The sequence below is a fragment of the Crotalus tigris genome, unplaced genomic scaffold, assembly GCF_016545835.1.
Source record: "Crotalus tigris isolate CLP2741 ecotype Arizona unplaced genomic scaffold, ASM1654583v1 scf7180000017666.27876245, whole genome shotgun sequence".
Taxonomy (NCBI): domain Eukaryota; kingdom Metazoa; phylum Chordata; class Lepidosauria; order Squamata; family Viperidae; genus Crotalus; species Crotalus tigris.
In genome coordinates, this window is record NW_024096551.1 from 3,394,809 (window position 1) to 3,413,685 (window position 18,877).

General features: G+C 36.4%; 2 protein-coding genes across 5 annotated transcripts in view; one reads left to right on the forward strand and one right to left on the reverse strand.

Moving 5' to 3' along the window:
• NEK11 (NIMA related kinase 11) overlaps nucleotides 1–8,875 on the reverse strand; it is a 101,434-nt gene extending 92,559 nt beyond the window's left edge. Inside the window, exons 1-2 of one of the 3 annotated variants that reach the window (XM_039336230.1) lie at nucleotides 8,784–8,875; nucleotides 6,982–7,233 (exon numbers count right to left, since the gene is read on the reverse strand). In XM_039336230.1, coding sequence (XP_039192164.1) covers nucleotides 6,982–7,151 — 170 coding nt within the window. In that variant the 5' untranslated portion in view covers nucleotides 7,152–7,233; nucleotides 8,784–8,875. Of the gene's footprint in view, nucleotides 1–6,981; nucleotides 7,234–8,402 lie in introns of all 3 variants that reach the window. The other 2 variants (XM_039336231.1, XM_039336229.1) reach the window with 2 other exon arrangements.
• A 69-nt stretch (nucleotides 8,876–8,944) lies between these two features.
• Nucleotides 8,945–18,653, forward strand: ASTE1 (asteroid homolog 1). 2 transcript variants are annotated; one of them, XM_039336227.1, is made up of 5 exons: nucleotides 8,949–9,039; nucleotides 11,506–12,845; nucleotides 13,935–14,145; nucleotides 16,038–16,233; nucleotides 17,313–18,653. In XM_039336227.1, exons 2-5 carry the CDS (start codon nucleotides 11,526–11,528, stop codon nucleotides 17,596–17,598), a joined length of 2,013 nt encoding a protein of 670 aa, XP_039192161.1. In that variant the 5' UTR covers nucleotides 8,949–9,039; nucleotides 11,506–11,525; the 3' UTR covers nucleotides 17,599–18,653. The 2 variants fall into 2 exon arrangements, with proteins under 2 accessions (XP_039192162.1, XP_039192161.1); XM_039336228.1 differs by lacking the exon at nucleotides 16,038–16,233 and having other exon boundaries at nucleotides 8,945–9,039; nucleotides 17,313–17,575.
• Nucleotides 18,654–18,877: the final 224 nt, after the last annotated feature.

Sequence of the window (18,877 nt, forward strand, 5' to 3'; positions counted from 1 at the left end):
AAGTTGCAGATAAAGTGAAGGTGTTGGAGGAAAAATTTGAAGGCATGGAAAAAAAGATGGAAAATTCACAAGATGAGATTCTTATGTTTCAATATAGAGAGATGGATTTCGCTTTAAGAATCAGAGGTTTGAGAGAAAATTTGCAAGGAGATCTGAGAGAGATGGTTGCAAATGACTTTGCTGTGATTTTGGATAGAGAAAAAGAGGAAATATTCAGAGAAATTGAAAAAATATTTAGAGTCAACTCTTGGGTTGCAAAGCAAAGAAATTTGCCAAGAGATGTGGTAATTTACTTTGGGAAAAGATCCCTGTGCAATGAAATTATACAAGCTTTTTACAATAAGAGGTTTCAGATTGCTGCACAAGATGTTATAATTTTAAAGGAGATCCCATCTAAAATTTTAAGAAGAAGAAAGGATGAACTTAAAAAGAGGCAGATGCCGTTTAGATGGGATATTCCGATTGGAATAGTGGTGAGCTATGCGGGGACACGTCATAGACTTAATACTGTTTTTAAAGCAAAGGAGTTTTATACTTCGGTCCTGGGAGCACACTCATCACCACCTATAATGTTTAAAGTTTTGGAAGAGAAGAAGGTAGAACAGCAGTCTGAAGAAGCTGCATTGATGAAAGTTGGAAAACTACAGACTGAGAGGTCTCAACAAGTCGAGATGAAGGAGCAGAGAATGACTCGGGCAGCATACAAACGCAAGGAAAAGGAACAACAGAAAAAGGAGGTTAAAGAAGTCTTACAAGAATTTGTTTCTGAGTCTGTGGGAGAAGCAAGACCTAAGAGTTCTTTGGTGCAATCTTCAATGGTAGATCTTCAAGCAGCTTTCTCGAGGTTATTGGATAAGAGAGATGGGTAAAGAATGTAAAAATTGTTCCAAGGTTATTGACAGATTATAGCCCATTGCGGTTATTGGAAAAGAGGAGAGAAGATTATGGAGACTGAATGAAAACTTTAGGTAAGAAATGTATGTTTAGAAACTTAAGGAGCATTTAAAGCAGTGCTTCTCAACCTTTCTAATGCTGTGACCCCATAATACAGTTCCCCATGTTGTGGTGACCCCCAAGTGGGTGTGGCCACCAATAAGAGGGAGTAGGACAGCTAGGGAAAAGGGAAAAAATGGTGGACAGCGTGGTTTGCTGACCCCCGTGAAATGGTCATTCGACCCCAAATGGGGTCCCGACCCACAGGTTGAGAACCACTGATTTAAAGGAATATTTTGTTTTAAATATGTATAAGGGAATTTCAGTGGTACAAGTAATGCTTATATGTGTGTTTTTGATTGTGATGACAAAGAAAGATGGATAAACTTTATATAATATAAGTATGATAATAGAAAACATTGTTTAGTTTTTTGAATAATTTATACTTAAAGTTTACAATATCTTAATGGCGGACTAGACTCCAATTAATTTACTTTATATGAAATATGATATTTTGTAATGTTATTAAGTTAGGGAGATGATTGGTTTATTAATTGTGAAAGAAACAGAAGTTGTGAATTATAGATAAAATAAATTATAATGGTAAATTGGTAGGATTGTAATGACAAAGAAATTATTTTAATGTTAAATTTAATTACAGCGGTATGGTTGTTAATAGGATAGTATTGGAAGAAGGTTCTTTTTTTCTTCTTTTTTTATTTCTTCTTTTTCTCTTTCTGTTTTTCATACATAATGGAGTTAAAGTACTTAATAATTCATTTATTGAATATAATTATATTTGTTTGAGGTTTATTTGAGGTTAAATTTTTTTCTTTTAAGTTCTAGCTAACCCTGTATTCAGCTCTTGGAAGAAGGGGGAAGGGTTTTGAGGAGGGCTGGGAGGGATTGGGGAAGGGGTTTTTTATTGTAAAATTGTAAAAATTTATAATAATAATAATAAAAAGAAATGACAGCCAGAATTATCCAATCTCTAGGAATAGCCCACAACCCAAAGCTACACTCCGCCAGGAATTATCCAGAACCAAAGACAAGATACAGAAAGATGAAAAAAATAATGTAATCTACAAAATCAATTGTAATGATTGCAACCAATTCTACGTGGGACAAACATCATGTAAATTAAAAACCAGGATCCATGAACACCAGTTCACAGTCAAACACCATGATGCTAAATCCTTAATCCCTACCCACATCTGCACCAAAGAGTTCGGTTGGAGCAACATAAAAACCATCAGCCATGCTATCACCTGCCACGCTCATGAATTCATCAAAGCCTGGCACTCCACAAGCAATTTGATCAACAGACAGATTTATCTATAACCAGAGTACGAACCCCTCAGAATCCAAATCAACTGCACAGCCAACTAGAGACAGCATTGACCCTCAACCAACCCATGCAAGCCCTCCCAGCACTTCACCTCCCAATGTCCCTCACCTGGTGTAACCTCCCCATCGCAAGAGTCCCACTGATAACTCACCCTTGACCCATCACAAGACCTACTGACCATATAAAGAACAGAAGAACACTGACAATGACATCCCCTAAACTCTGCTGAAGATGTTACCTAGCTTGGTAATGAAATGTTCAGAACCCACAAGCTTGGAGAATGAACCTTCATCTTCAGACAGCTTCCTTCCTGATACATTCTCATTTATGTGAGTTTGATCTGGCCCTGATGGATGGTTCTATTGTTTTTGTTGTATTTCTAAAGTTTTTTATGTCATTCAAAACAGCTTTTAAAATGTCACATTCTAAAACTCTTAAAAAGCAAACTCCAGAGATGCTGAAAATTAATATTAAACTAATATTTTAAAAACATGTTTAGTTGCATATGCTGTATAATGTGTATGCAAGATATAAATTGTAAGAAACTGTCCATCTTAGACAAAAAAGACCTCATATTTTGGTAATAAAATTCAGCAGACACTTCTCACCATTTTTAAAATCATTTATGTAATTAATTATGAAAAAAAATTCCCAGTGGAATTGTTTTAATAATAAAGATGGAAAAATAATAAACAAACAAACAGACAGAATGTCTAAACTGTTGGCTAAAGTGCTTTCTTATTCTATATTGCCTTCCTCCAATGGGGGTGATAGGTGAGATAACTGAAATTATTATCCAACTTTTCGACTGAAACCAAATAGGGAGACAATATCAGCCAGTGAGAACTAGCCTCATGTTCTTGTACTACACAAAGTGGAGTGTAGTATAGTAAGTACAGGAAACAAAGCAGGAGATCTAGTAGAATCGACAAAGAAACAAAGACTGCAAGACAGAACAAAAAGCAATCCTCTTCTAATTCCCAGATTGGTCTATATCACAGGTCGGCAACCTGCGGCTCCGGAGCCGCATGCGGCTCTTTGAGCCTTCCCCTGTGGCTCCCAGCCTCCTCTGTGCAGAGAGAGACAGAGAGAGGCACTTGCGCTTCTCTCTCTCTCTCTCTCTCCCCCTCCCTCCCTCCCTCCCTCCCTCCCTCTCTCTCTCTCTCTCTCTCTCTCTCTCTCTCTCTCTCTCTCTCTCTCTCTCTCTCTGCAGGAAGCAGGAAGGGCAGGAGAGAGCTAGCTAGCCTAGCTAGGCTGACTCAGGAATTCTGGGAGTTGAAGTCCATGAGTCATAAAAGAGACGAGGTTGCTTCTTGGACAACAGCTTGAAGCTTGCCAGGTGAGCAGCAGATAGGAGGGGGGGAGAAAGAGAGAGAAAGAGAGAGAGGGAGGGAGAGAGAGAGAGAGAGGAAAGAGAGAGAGAAAGAAGGAGAGCGGGGAAGAGGAGTGGCAGACCAAGGGCAGATAGAGAGGGAGGGAGAGAGAGAGACAGAGACCCTTTTGACATCTAAAATGAAGATAACACTGCATATATCCTTTTTTAACCTTTATTATGGGGGTGTGTATGTTTGTGTGTGTTTGTGTATATGTATGTATGTATACATACATATACATATATACACACACACATACATACACACAAACACACACACACACATACACACACACCCCCATAATAAAGGTAAAAAAGGATATATGCAGTGTTATCTTCATTTTAGATATCAAAATGGTTTTGTGGCTCCCAGTGTTTTGTTTTTGGTGGGAAACAGGTCCAAGTGGCTCTTTAAGTGTTTTGGGTTGCCTACCCCTGGTCTATATGTCTCATAACTTTGGTTGTTTTTTTAATCTGTCTGTCTGTCCGTCCGTCCATCTATCCAGCCGTTCATCTCAATATATTACTTAAAAATCATGAACATAGATCAAATTGGCAAATTATATATTTAATGAAAATCTCTCCATGACAAAATCTACAAGCTTTCTAAGAAAATATAAATAAATTTTATCAAGAGTAATATATTTTGGGAAATCACACCATACAAAAATTTTCCACTATGCAAGCTTTACATGAAAATATTAACATCTGACTGAAATTTCTCAAAAAAAAAATAGCTTTTCATTTTAATTTTTATTATCATGGTACTATAACAATAGTACCTTAGAAATTTTGAGGAGTTAGTAAAATAGCAGAAAGTTATGCTTTCTTACTGTACAGAAATACTAAGACAGACAAAACATCATGTTCTGAGATTTAATAGGAGCCGAAATAGCATACATGCAGCTCCATATAAATTCTACATCAGTATTACAATATAGAAAAAACAATTTCAGATATATTTTTAATGACTGTAATAAAAGAGGCACGTTCCTGAAAACAGTAGTTGGAATATTTTTAACATAGTGGATCTTGAGCTGAAATAACTCAGGGTTTTCAGCAATCCATGTGACAATTCCTAGTTCATTACTCTTTACTTTTTGCTAAATGACTTGATATTTTCTTAAATTCAAAAATAAATATTGGTGTAAGCTTTTCCAAAGCATTCAATATTCAAGCAAAAAGATCATTTGCATGCCCCCCAATGTAATTTAGATCAACTGCAATAAAGAATAATCTCAATATTAAAAAGATTGAATACTAATGTTGTTAAAAACTGCTATGCCACCTTAGAAATGTCAGCTTTACTATTGTACAGACCATTGGCTCCATCAAATGGTAGAGTGCTAAATTGCAGGTTTCTGTAAGCAGAAAAGTGTTTGCCTAAGTTAATGTTGATTCTTGGCAACTGCTGGACTAGAATCTAAAGTTTTCTTGACAAGGTTTTCAGGTTTGGTTTGCCATTGCCTTCTTCTTAGGGCTGAGAGAGAATGATTGGCTAATGGTCACCCAGCTGGTTTTGTACCTAAGAAGGTACTAAAACTCCAGAATTTCTCAGTTTTAGCCTGATGCCTAAACCCAGACATGTCAAACACAAGGCCTGGGGGGCCGGATGCGGCCCATGAAGTGGTTTCATGTGGCCTGCGAAGCTATCCTGGAAACAGTGAGGGAACGGCCCCTGCTGCCTTGGCCCTGGCCCAGGCCGGCCAGGAGCCAATGTACAATTTTATGGTGGCCATCTATGCTGAAATGTATTAAGTCTTGGCTCCACAAGGCCATCTGGAAAAAGTGAGGAACCAGCCCCTGCTGCGTCGTACCGCCCCCTGGGTGCATGCTGGAGAGGTGTCACCTTTGTGAGGAATGAAGAAATGCACCATTGCCTGGAAGTGGCCAACAAATGGCCCTGGCCTACTTCACATATCCGGCTTGATGTGCTCAGTGGGAGGGGTTTCGGCAGGAAGTGGGACGCTCTTCTCACAGCGCCAAGAGGCTGAGCCCCCACATGCACCCTTGACGTGAATGATGTAGAGCTAGCCATGCCTACCCAGTAGGCTGCACCCACCCTGGCCACACCCACCCAGCCCCCCAAGGGCAACTGCAATGCTGATGCAGCCCTCAATGAAATTGAGTTTGACACCTCTGCCTTAACCAGACTCTTTTAGAAGCATGAAGAAAACTAACCGTAAAATTTAAAATTAAAATATTTACAATAGAAAATGAATATATTGGGCTATGTTATTAAGGAATTATTTGTTTTCTTCAGCTTTCTGTATCTCTTGTTCAGTTTCATTATGCGCTTATATTTTTGAAAGGAGGCGGAACCATGTCTTAATTTTATAAATATTTCTATTCTTGCATGCTTTTTAAAAATGTAATTGTTCTAGATGTTGTACTCTTCTCCGTAGGGAAATTGAACAAATTAGCAATAAACTTTGTTGTATTTTTCTCAAACATTTCTAACTTTACAGTATCATTGATGAACTGTGGCATTCTAAGGGAAGCATGCATAATAATTTAGATAAAAGCACAAGATTTAACAGTTCATTTTTATATATTTTTCTAAATATTCCTAAGGTAGAGTTTAATTTTTTAGACAAGGGTCCCCAGCCCCTGGCCACGGACTGGTACCAGTCCACAGCCTGTTAGGAACCGTTCAGCACAAGCAAGCGAAGCTTCATCTGCACATGCCTTGGGATGTAGGCATGTGTGAAAATATGCCCCCCCCCCCATCCCTGGTGCCCAAAAGGTTGAGGGCTGCTGTTTTTTTAGTAATTATGGCACATGCGATTTACATTTTTATCACACTAGTCACTTCAACCTTAAGGTCTCTTTCTGGGATACACACCATAACCTCAGAAAACTTTATACATACATAATTGAAATTTGTTATGTTTGTTTCAAAATAGACAGGGGCTGCAATAGTTGCTAAAGAGACATTTTACAGAAGCTCCTCAGTTTATTAGCAGATAGAAAATTGAACTCATAAGCTATTATGCACTAGTTCAATGAAAATAAAGCTGAATCTTTTAAAAATGAATAAAATATGAATAGAAGGAATGGATTAAAGAACATATGGAAAATAAGGAATCATATATGTCCTTATCATGACATAAAAGTTATTTTTGACGAGATGTATATAAGATAGTACCAGTTTTATCTATATAGCTGCATATACGGTACTTAATACCAATGAAAATTGACTAAATGGTTTTTACAAATAAATATTATTCCACTATATTCTACCATTTTATCAGAAGGAAATGTTTAAACATTTAAACAAAAATGTATATTAGCAGTTTTAAGTCAATTCATTTTACATAACACTTACAACTGTTCTTCCTCTTTTGTTTTCTTGTCAGAAATCAGATAAACTGTTCCAAAACTTCCACATCCAAGTTTTTGATAAATATTGTATCTTCCTGCAATCAGTGTTTTTGAGTGGATAGAAATAGGTGTAAATGATGTACCATGCTTAATTGCTTCCTGGAATTTCAACATTACTCCATAGAATCAAGGTAGCTCAATAATTAATACTGAATCTACAAAATGAACAATTTCTTGATCATGAAGGATTATTCACCTGTAAGAGGAAAAAGAATATTCAATATACTGGAATGTATAACATATTTAAGAATAGGTTTAACTTACTTCTTTTCCATTATATTATTGTAGCACTGGCGCAGTACAAGACCTTATAGAACAGCGGTTCTCAATCTGTGGGTCGCGACCCCATTTGGGGTCGATCGACCATTTCACGGGGATCGCCAAACAACGCGATCCGCCATTTTTTGTCAGCCGGCACATGGGGTGCCGCCGCGCATGCACGCCGCGCATGGGGCAGCGCATGGGGCGGTGCCGTGCATGCACGCCATGCATGGGGCGGCGCCGTGCATGCACGCCACACGGGGGCGGCGCCGTGCATGCGTGCCGTGCAGGGGCGTTGCCGCGCATGCGTGCCGTGCGGGGGGCGCCGCCCGCATGTGCACCGCCTGCTTATGTCCGGGGTCGCCGTATAAAAAGGTTGAGAACCACTGTTATAGAAGCAATTTTCTCTTACACTCAAACTTCACTGCTACCACAAACAAAGTATATCAATTCCTGTATTTGAATATGTACTTATGCCATCATTGATTTATTTTGAATTTTGTTTCATTTTGTATAGGATCACATACTACATTAGACAATGGCATAATTGTTTTAATGATAAATTTAATTCTTAAATCAGGTCCTCTGCTATATATATATGACTTACATTATTTATCCATATACTACTTAAACTCTCTTTTTTGAATATTTTAAAAAACAAAATATTTTTTATTTTGTGTAAGACAAAAATTCAAATAGGCTAACATAAAATGCATCCAAAATCCATGACCCCTCTGGAACTGAAATCTAGCAAATTTTATAAAATATTTATTACTAATACAAAAATATCATAAAATATTTTCTATGGCCAACTCCTAATGTTTGACTGGGCTATACAGTCCAACATGGGCTATTTTCAAGGTAGATATATCTGAATATCTCCCAGAATATTTAAGAAATTTTCAAGTACATTAGAACTTCTGCCATTGTTGAAAGAATCTGGTAAGAAAATATCTCTGAAACAAAAACCCAAGAGTTAATGGGTCATCTAGTTATTATTAACTTGTCTACCAACAATCTAAATGTTGACAGTCACACTGCAAAACTATTTGTCAAATCTTATTTGTTAAAAAAAAAGGTTTAACCTCAAAACCAGCAACATACCTAATATTAAAAAATAGCTTTTTTATCAAATTGGTCCCAAATTTCAATGAGCCCTATGGATTCGCAATTTGTAACAATAGCACCAAGCGTGAAACTGTTGCAATACTCATTGTCTGTGCCGCCAATAAAGTTCCATGGAAGAGGCAACTGTTCAATTAAAAAAAAATCGGGATGATTTAGGGTCCTCGCGAATCAATATATATCTAAATATCAAATAAAAACACTTTGGGATACGCAGGATAAAAAAATGGATTTTCGCAAAGCAACTGCGAGTAACAATTCATTGACTTTGTCCAGCAGTACCATCCCGTACTGAGAGGGACGCGAGGGTTATATCCTTCGCGTAGCCTCCCTCTCCTCTTCCCCCCAACCAACACCTGCCTTCCAGTACAATTCGCCTTCTCCCACTTCCTCAGTGTTTGGCTTCTGTTGCTAGGCGAGGGCACTCTGGACTGTGAGCATTTATGCTTCCGTATCCTGGCTGAGGAATTCTGGGAATTGAAGTTCACACATCTTTCTCAATCCAGTAATGTAAAGGCTGGCGATGACGTAGGTAGCGTGGTCCGCCGTATTTGTCGGGAGCTTAGCCGCTTCCTCCTTTCTAACAGCCGAGAGTTCAAGAACGTTCTGCGCGCAGGTACGTTGTCCAGGAGGTTAGAGGTGGCTCCAGCCAGCACGGTGCTAATCAGACGTTCGCCTCGCAGCCTCTTTACAATTAAAATGTTCCGTAATCTGGCGGCCAAAATGTGTCTTGAGTCAAAGTCTTAATTAGAAACATGGCTCAGGAGGGACGCTTCCAATATTACTTGGAATGGAATTGCAAGTTTTCCTTTGTTTTCAAATTTACTAGGCAGCCGGAAATTCAATAGAATTCCAGGCTCACGCCAAAGAAAACTGAATCTGCAAAACTTCACTCCGTTATGGAGTTGTACTGTAAAAATACAAGAGGATGCGGTCAAGAAAGAAATGGCATCCCTATAAAGAGGGACAACACCAAGAAGAAAGGCTTAATTTCTAATGTTAAACGGGCTTCTTCAGAGTTGGTTAATTAAAGAGGTCCACAGGACAGAAAGCTAAGAGTTAACAACGTTCATTCAGGATTTGATTGGCTATTTCCATTGCATGTAATCCAGACATACAGACACACATACATTTCAGTTCTTTGAAGAGTCAAAAGCTCAGAACACTGACCTATCAGCAGGTTGCATTCATTTTAAGAACTACTGTAATTTGCAATATTTTTTTGATGCGCTGGCAATTGCTTTGGGATGGTGTTTTCATTCATTTGGAAATTAGATCATGATTTAAACAAAATGCTCTTTTTCTGAAACTACATTTGAAAAAAGGGTGGCGTGGTGTTGGAATCAATTAGATTTGCCTATATTACAAAGGCAGGAAGTTTGTGATTGATATATATGTAGCACCTGAATTTTATTCATTTATATTTATTTTTACACGTAACTCAAGGCAGCAAACATATCCAACACATTTCCCTCCTGTTTTACTCACAACAATTCTGTGAAGTGAATTGGGCTGAGAGAGAGTGACTAATCCAGGGTCACTCAGCTGGCTTTCATGAGTAAGATGGGACTTGAAGTCATGATCTCTTGCTTTCTCATCTGGTGCCTTAACCACTAGGCCAAATTGGCTCATAATGTGAAAGCAGCATTCTTCCCCACTTCCAATTAAAATTGCCTCAACCACCTGTCCAGCAAAACTCCTTTTGGATGGTGTTCTCTTGAGATTGCTGTAGATTGTTTTTTCCAAGTATGTTTATATATACATATATAAGATAGCTTTGGCATCTGGGGACAGGGATAGATATATCCTTAAATAAAAATTAAATAATAAAAACAATCTGCAGTGTTGCAGATAATCTAACAGTTATTAAATTGAGGACTGTTAGTATTGCCTTTCTTCTTCATTATAATTTAACACCAAACACATATATGACTACTTGTCAGCTAAGCAGACAGATTCTGCTGGAATTTATGAAATGAAATGTACGGTAAGTAGAGGAGGGATGTAGAGCTTTTATATTTATTTAACCTTGCTACAGATGTAATTACAGTAGGATGTGGGAACTACTATTTATAGCATATGGCAGTAGACAACACTGGCTTCCCAAGTAATTCTAAAAACTGATGATACAAGATTTTGCTTTGGGAATAAAAAACCATGGAAATTGCTCTTAGGAGGAGCTTTAGAATCAAAATGTTTTTTTTTCCTTCTGGTGATTGATACACACAGTAAACTCCCAGTTTAACATTTAATGAAGGGAACGAGTATCTGTTAGACCCAAATGTCTATTAAAGGAGAATGGGATTTTAGTCATGTGTAAAATGGTAAATGGGATTTTTCACTAGCCTAAGGTGTCATTCATGTGTATTTCTAGTGAGTTGATTCAACTGTTGCAGTACTCAAATTTAATGTATCATAGAAATTTGTAATGATAAAATATAAAATACAGTCAATGGAATTTTTCTTTAATCTTTGTAAGCAAACATGCAAAACAATTAACAAGTGCATTTTTAATTATAAAACATTCAGATTTTTAAAAACTTTTTTGAGCCATTTATCCTGCTCGTCTTCTCAAACTGACTAGGGAATTTGGAAAGTCCCATGGCTCTGGAATCCCAGTCACTGCTAAGCATGTTTGAGGAAGCATCTCAAAGTATTTCTTGCCTGAAGCCCTTTGATTCCTAAAAGCCTCATGAAGTTTTGCATAAGGATGGTTGCCAAAACAGTTTTGCGGTGGTAATGGGGAGAGAAAGAACTCTGACCCTTTTGGGCCTATTTTGATGTAATTAGAAGCGTGATAGAACCTTATTTCAGAAAGGGCCCAATTTTACAATTTGATTATTTTTTGAAGGTCAGTAGGGTTTTTCCCCCAAATGACTACATTTCAGTTGGCTTTATCCTTACAGCAACTAGTCCACCCATCATGGATGTGAATTTTAGTCATTAATACAATTGCTTTCTCATGGCATTCAAATACTCTAACTGCAGTATCAGCTAATTAATCAATTAATATTGCCCAATTAATTCCAAACATTGTGCTTTTTCTTTGAAAGATTCATTTTTTTTTCTTTTTCTTTAACAGGGGCACTCCAGCTAATAAGAATGGGCATTCATGGCCTAACGAGTTATGTAGGGGAACATAATGAATTCTTTGTTGATCTGCAGCTGAGAAACACAGATGTAATAATTGATGGAAATAATTTGTATCATGGCCTTTACTTTAACTCGAATCTGGATATCCGGCATGGTGGGGATTATGATTCTTTTACAGATATTATATGTCAGTTTTTTCAGTCATTGGCTATGTGCCACATACAGCCATACGTTGTGCTGGATGGAGGTAATGATGCATCTAATAAAAAATTTGCAACCTTAAAGGAACGAGCTCAGGAAAAGATCCAGGTGGCTCATTCTCTTTCTCATGGTGGGAGTGGAAGTGTATTGCCTTTGCTTGTCAGAGAGGTCTTCAAGCAGATTCTAACTGAACTACAAGTGCCTTTTGTACAGTCATTTTCAGAGGCAGACAGGGATATTGTATCTCTAGCCAATCAATTGAGTTGCCCTGTCCTAACTTTAGATAGTGATTTTTGCATTTTTGACCTCCAAGCAGGCTATTGTCCTTTAAATTATTTTCAGTGGAAAAACCTTTGTAAATGTAAAGACTCACAAGACAGCTACATCCCAACACGGTGTTTCTCATTAGAAAGATTTTGTAGATATTTTAGCAATATGAACAAAACCCTCCTGCCTCTCTTTGCTGTAATGAGTGGCAATGATTATATAAATCTGCCAGTTATGGAAGTGTTCTTTAGTAAAATACACCTTCCTATAGGGAAATTCCGACGGAGGAGTAGAAAGCATGACCGCATTCAGGGACTGCTGAACTGGCTATCTCGTTTTTCTGATCTTTCTGAGGCAATGGAAAGTGTATTGGAGTATTTTAAAAAGCATGAAAAAGAAGACATACGACAACTTCTCTCTTTTTTCATGGCAGAATATGAACCATCTAATGTCAATCTAAAAGATTTTTTCCAGAGTGGTATGTATGAATCTGAGGAAATGAAGAAATTAAAATTACCACAGTGGATTGCAACAGGCTTAATTAAAGGACATCTAGCACCATTTATTAGTGATGCTCTTATATTAAGAAGAACCATCCTTCCTGTTCAGGTGGAGAATATGCAAAGACGTAGTGCTCATTCCATAACTCTGCCAATCAGACAAGTTATTTATTGGTTACTGTTGAATATTTCACCAAGTTCAGTTAGTCCCTCTTTGAACAAAGAGCCAACTTCAGAATTTCCTCCTGTCTTCTATGAATTTGATAGACTCCAAAATTCACTCAAGAAATCATCTGTTCGTGTAGCAGAATTGGCACAGAAATTTCCAGACAGTTGGTATGCTTTGGCTACATTAAATGAGGTAAATACTCAAAATGATGTGCTTGAACATTTCCTATACAGAAAAAATATGAAACATACTGTGCAGATTGATAATTATCACTTTTGAAATCATTTTTAAGTTAGATTTGACCTCTATAACTGAAGATATACATTGAAAAGCATGAGCAATCCTGATATTTAATGATGTTGATGCTTAATACCCTGAGAGATAGCAAGCAGTGCCTTCTGGACTCTGATTCTTTTTTCCTATTTATAGCTAGCAAAATATACATTTATGCTTTTCATATAAATTACTCAACTTTTCAGAATCTTTTCCACATTGCAGATGCCAGGATTTCTTGATGTCTCTAAATAGTTTTCTTATAAATCCTTGATCCCAAAGGAATTCTTAGGAAAAAATTTATAAAGAGATATCTGTGATAGTATTTTGCAATAAAAAATGAATAAAAACTTGTGGGACATCAAAGACAAAAGCTTTATTAAATTCATATCTGTAGATCTCATTACACTTAACCAGAAGTACAGAGTGGAATTGGAGAGAACAAATATTTGTGGTTCAGCAGATAGGGTATACAAAACAATTGTTTTTTGGGGGGATACAGAGAGGAAAAATTGCAATAAAAACATTTAAGCATTTTTGCACTAGGTTATTTTTGCAAATTTTTTTTGTACCAAAACTTAAAGAGTCCAACATTCCATACATACCATTGAATCTATTCTGTGACATTTATTATTCTGAGAAATAAGTATGTTTATATTTTTTTTAAGGAAGGAATGGGAAGATTGAAGCAATGACTTTGAAAATATTACTGTAGGATAACAGAACAATGCAGCAGAATTCCTTATGGGATATGTATGACATAAAAGATAGCAATATTTGGGGCGGGGGAAGAGATTGAGAGTAGCTTACTAAGACAGAATGTTTATTAATTAATAATTCTCCCAACTCCCCAAAACAAGCCAAGTGGAAAACTAATCATATGCAAGTATTAGTACTTTTCTAAAGAATCTCACTGTGAACTTGTGGGCCCACTGAATAAAATTATAAATAGGTTTAAAATTAAAAATTACTTAGGAAACAGTATTTTTCTTTACCATTTATTTGTAGGCACCCATCGCAGAGCGTCTGCTATTTTTGTTTGAGACGTTAGGAGTGTCAACCAGTATCCTTGAACCAGTTCCTTGTTTGCTGCAGCTCCCTATGGCTGTAACCTGTTACTGGACCAAGTTTTCAGAACCAAAAGTGACACTACAGCACATCAAGGCTTTACTACTTGGAATAACATTTGGGGAATTAGATAAGATGTTGCACATTCCAGGTAGGTTTAGAAAGGATCAGGCTTAGTTGACACATGGATTTATCCAGCTAAAGGCTATGTTCATTTGATTCAATTTTGTAAGTATGTGATATATTTTAAATAAAAGTACATGTCAAGAGGCTTTTTATTATGTACATAACCTCATATTAAAATACTTTATAATAAGATGGACAAAACATTCGGTGTTATAGATATACTGTCCAACTCTTTCTTAGTGTTTGTTAAATCATAAATTATTCTTCCAATTAATATTCTATTTTACTGCTCCTGTTCTTGTTTTTAATCATGCTCAGTTTACACCCAGGAGCAAGAAGGAGCTTTCTTTCTGATCCAGATTAGCCAGTCCTATTTCAGGATATCCAATATTGTGGGCTAATCATGTGAGACATTGGTTACAGTGTGGTATGGTGAGGAATTGCAGGCTGGACGCTGGCTGGTTAAAATAAATGTTTCTAATTACTCTCCAAATAAAAATATGGAAATCATTGTAGAATTTTAATACCTAATATTTAAAGCTGATGTTTGAAGAATTTGATGTTTGTATCATGCATCTTATTAGAATTATTAGTTCTAAAGTATACCTCCACTTTGTAGGATGTGAACAACAGTATATTTACAAGTAGTAAATTTGTCTGCTAGTTTTTTTAGAATATAGCATGGTGCTTATAAAAGTAAGAATTGGGTTGAGATTGTAGCATAATGGCGGAAGTGCCAAAATTAACCAGAATTATTTCTTTAACATTAGGAAAGAAGTGTAAACATGATATGGGTACTACTTAGGCTGGTAATCTAGTCCTTTGTTTTTATGTAATAGCCTTCATTGACCAAAACAGTGATGGGTAGTGGAGCAGTAGTGGGATTCAAATATGTGAACAACCGGTTCTCTGTGTGGATGCCGCTTCTGGAAGTCCATTCTGGGCCTGGGCAACAAAAAATTAGCTACCGGTTCTGCCAAAGTGGTGCGAACCGGCTGAATGCCACCACTGTGGTGGAGATCAGTATTTATTGACCATCTAGTAGTAGTAACAACCATAAAAGATGTCTATGAAGATTCAGGTCATAGTTGTATCAAGTGTTTTTTGTTTGTTTGTTTGTTTTTGAAAAAGCAACTAGACTGATCTTTGAGGAAAAACAAGATGTTTCGCTTCCTATCCTGGAATACAACTTATGAAGTTTCCAGGATAGGTAGTGAAACATTTTTCCTCAAAAATCAGTCCAGTTGCTTTTTCAAAATAAAATAAAAACATTTTTGATACAACCACAATAGATGTTGTAAATTTGTGATATTAAAAGGAAGGGAGAGGAGGTAATATATCTCAATGAAAGTCTGATCTGGAATTGAATTGATGACTACATGTATATTTCTTTTGTTTTTGCATCATGTTTCTTAGTCCATGTGTGCATTAATATCTGTGTGCATGTTGCCTGCCTAATTACAAAAAAAGTAGTAGATAACAGATAAAGTCATCAATACTGTAAGAGAGAAAGTAAAATACAGTTGTTTAAATTAAAGCAAGTACAGCTTGGGTATAGTTAAGAATACATGTGGGCAAATGGATTCTTTTCACAGTCTCCCTGGGAAAAAAACTGAGAAAGGATTTTAAAGATGATAATCATATGGTGTTATATGAGCTGTTCATGAAAAAAAATAAGGATTAGCCAAGTCACTATTTTTCAGTAAAACCCATCAGCAATAAAAAATACTTTTCCAAACTTCCTTTGTTTTTGCAACACTATTCCCATATAAGGGGAAGTACCCAAATTTAAAGTAGTAAATAAGGAAGGGTTGTGCTTTTGATGTTCTAAAAATTTAGAAACTTTGGTGTCCATTCTTATCAATGTGAAAATAAAATCATTCAATGTCCAGGAAATTTTTTTTCTTCCATATCTAGATTCTGAAAGACCACATGCTGAGGTCAATAAAATTGTACATGACCAGTTCTTGAAATGGAAAGAAAAAAAATCCCCAAAAGATGCTTTGGAATTAGATGTTGCACACACTTTCTGCCAATGGCAGTGCTGCCTGCAAGCAGGATTATATCTCAACCAGCTGCTTTGTAGTCCTCTCCCTGAGCCGGATCTTACACGGTAGGTATTTCCAAAGCATCACATTTGTATGTGCTTACTCCAAAGGATGCTCCTTTAATTTCAATACAATATTAGGATGTGTATATGAAAAAATAATGTTATTCAGTTTGAGAGTCCTTCAGGTACGTTTTTTCCAAACTCCAAGTGGGCTTTCATGTGTTTTACACTGAGGAATGGCTTCTGTCTAGCCCCTCTGCCATAAAGCCCAGATGGAGGGCTGCAGTGATGGTTGTCCTTCTGGAACTTTTCATCTGCTATAGTATGCATTATTAGCTGTGAGGCCTTGTATAGAGAGTTGTGTGCCTTTCCAAATTATGTCCAATCAATTTAATTTACCATAGGGCAACTTCAACCAAGATGCAGAAACATATCAGCAATAATCAAGAGAAATGGGAGGCACCTGAGCTAAATTTCAAGTGTTGTTGTAAACTTAATACTTATGACAATGTGATATTTCAGTTTTTTCTTTTTAATACATTTACAGACATTTCTAAAATTCTTTTTTCACTTTGTCATTATGGAGTACTGAGTGTAGATTAATGAGGAAAAAAATGAATTTTAACAACTGTAGAATCAGGCCACAGCATAATAAAATTGACAAAAGTGAAGGGGATCTGATTACTTTCTGAATGCACTATAGCATTTTCCAAAACAAGGAAAATGTTTTTAATTAAAATGTTTGTATAAAACCCAGTTGGGGGACAACAACTACAAAGGTTGATCTTGGCAGGCTAAAACCGGCAAATGTGGCTAATTCTGGAATGGAACACCAATAGGAAATTCCAGAACTGGAAGGTAGATTTGGAGTGTGTGAAACATCCCAGAAAAAAGATAGTAGTAAACCACTTCCTTATTATTAAATAAGAACAAAGTTTTACAAGGATATGTCCATAGTATCACCATGAGTCCAGTTTAATGCAAGGGAGTTTATTTCTAAGACAAATCTGAAAAGGCATTTGTATAAAGGGTTTTAGTATTCTGCACTCTTAATGGTTTTCTTTGTTTGATTGGTTGGTGTGATTTTTAACATATAGCACAAAGTTTTCTTTTATAAAACCATTTTTTTTCATCTTTGACAGGCTTTATAATGGGACCCTTATCCATAGATTGTATCATCAGCTTAATTCCAGTTCCATGCCAGAGAACCTCCTCAGTACATCCCCAAAGATGTATGAGCTTTACTGCAGCATGGTACAGATAGTTAAAGATTCAACGCCACCAGGTTTCTTTCAGAAGTCAAAATCCCAAAGGAAAAAGGACAAGAAAATTATTAATAAATTGCAAGCTACACGAGAAAGCACTATGATGGACACTCTACCTTTCTGTAGTATTAACAGGTTTGCAACACTGGCAATTGAGAACTGAAAGCCCAGTATTCCAGACTGGTTGTTAATATTTATCTGTCTTTGGGTTTGAGAAGGTATTTCTCAAAAGAATTGGAGAAGTAATGCTATTACAATGGATTTACTCCTTCAGTAAATCAGGAACAGGGAAAATTGCTGAATTGTTTTTAATAATTGTTAATTTTTCAGAAGACATTTTAAAAAACTAATCTTACCTTGAAAAGGTTTCTGAAAGATATTTCAAAGATGCCTCTCTATTTTTCATTGTTTCGTTGTATATGTTTATACGTTTAACGAAATTATTCACCTTATTTATGTTGTAATAATACCTAGATATTTTGATTTTTTGTTTTACATAGCTTGTAAATCTTACTGAATTGTAAGACTAGAATGGGATAAAATAATGAGGAAATAGTGAAAAACAGAACCATTGCAAAAGAGAAATCTTAATCCAGAAGTGTGGGCAAGATTGAGGAAGAGATTGAAAGCAACTCTGCCATAATCACATTAGGTATAAGTTGATCTGAAGAATTATTTTGACAGGCTCTCAGCTCTCTGTTACATTACCCTACTAGCAGTAAAGCTCTTTTCAGAAATCCAAGTGATAATTGTTTTCCAAGTTTCACAGATTAAAAAATGAATAAATAAAATATAGAAGTCTGCTTTTTAAAGGCTTTTAAAGAAAGATAAGAAATCTGAGTATCAAAAGTTTCTGACATACAGGAAAGATTATATGGTTTAAAATTATTTTGCTGAATGAAATAAAAGCGTACACTAATAGTGGTTTCTATCAGCCATTCAAAATTAATCAGGAAAAAAACCCACAAGCACTAGTGGAACTCTATTTACAAGATAAAATAACAAACTTGTGCCATGGACAGAATTCCTCTCCTTTTTATACAGACAGAATCAAAGTGAGGTAATTTTAAGTTGCTTGTTTACCCTCTTTTCTCTTTTGGAGCTAAGCTGCTATTTATGTAACCACTCTTGCATTCCCCCCCCTTCAAGGTTATGTTCATAGTCCAATAATGTATCTCTGTGAAGTCAAATATAATAAATCCATCTCTATAATCAAAAGAACTGTATCTCTGAGTACAACCCTACGAGATAACATTGATGTGAGTATGCTACGGTACTTGAGTGCTACATTTAGGCCTCCCAAGATATTTGATTGAATGCTGTGAGAATAGAAAATGGATGGATTTTTGGCCTGATCTTACAAATCTTTAATTTGAAACAGGGCAGAGTAGGGGGACAATTGAAAAGGTATGAGCTGGTAACTTTGATTAAATAAAATATTT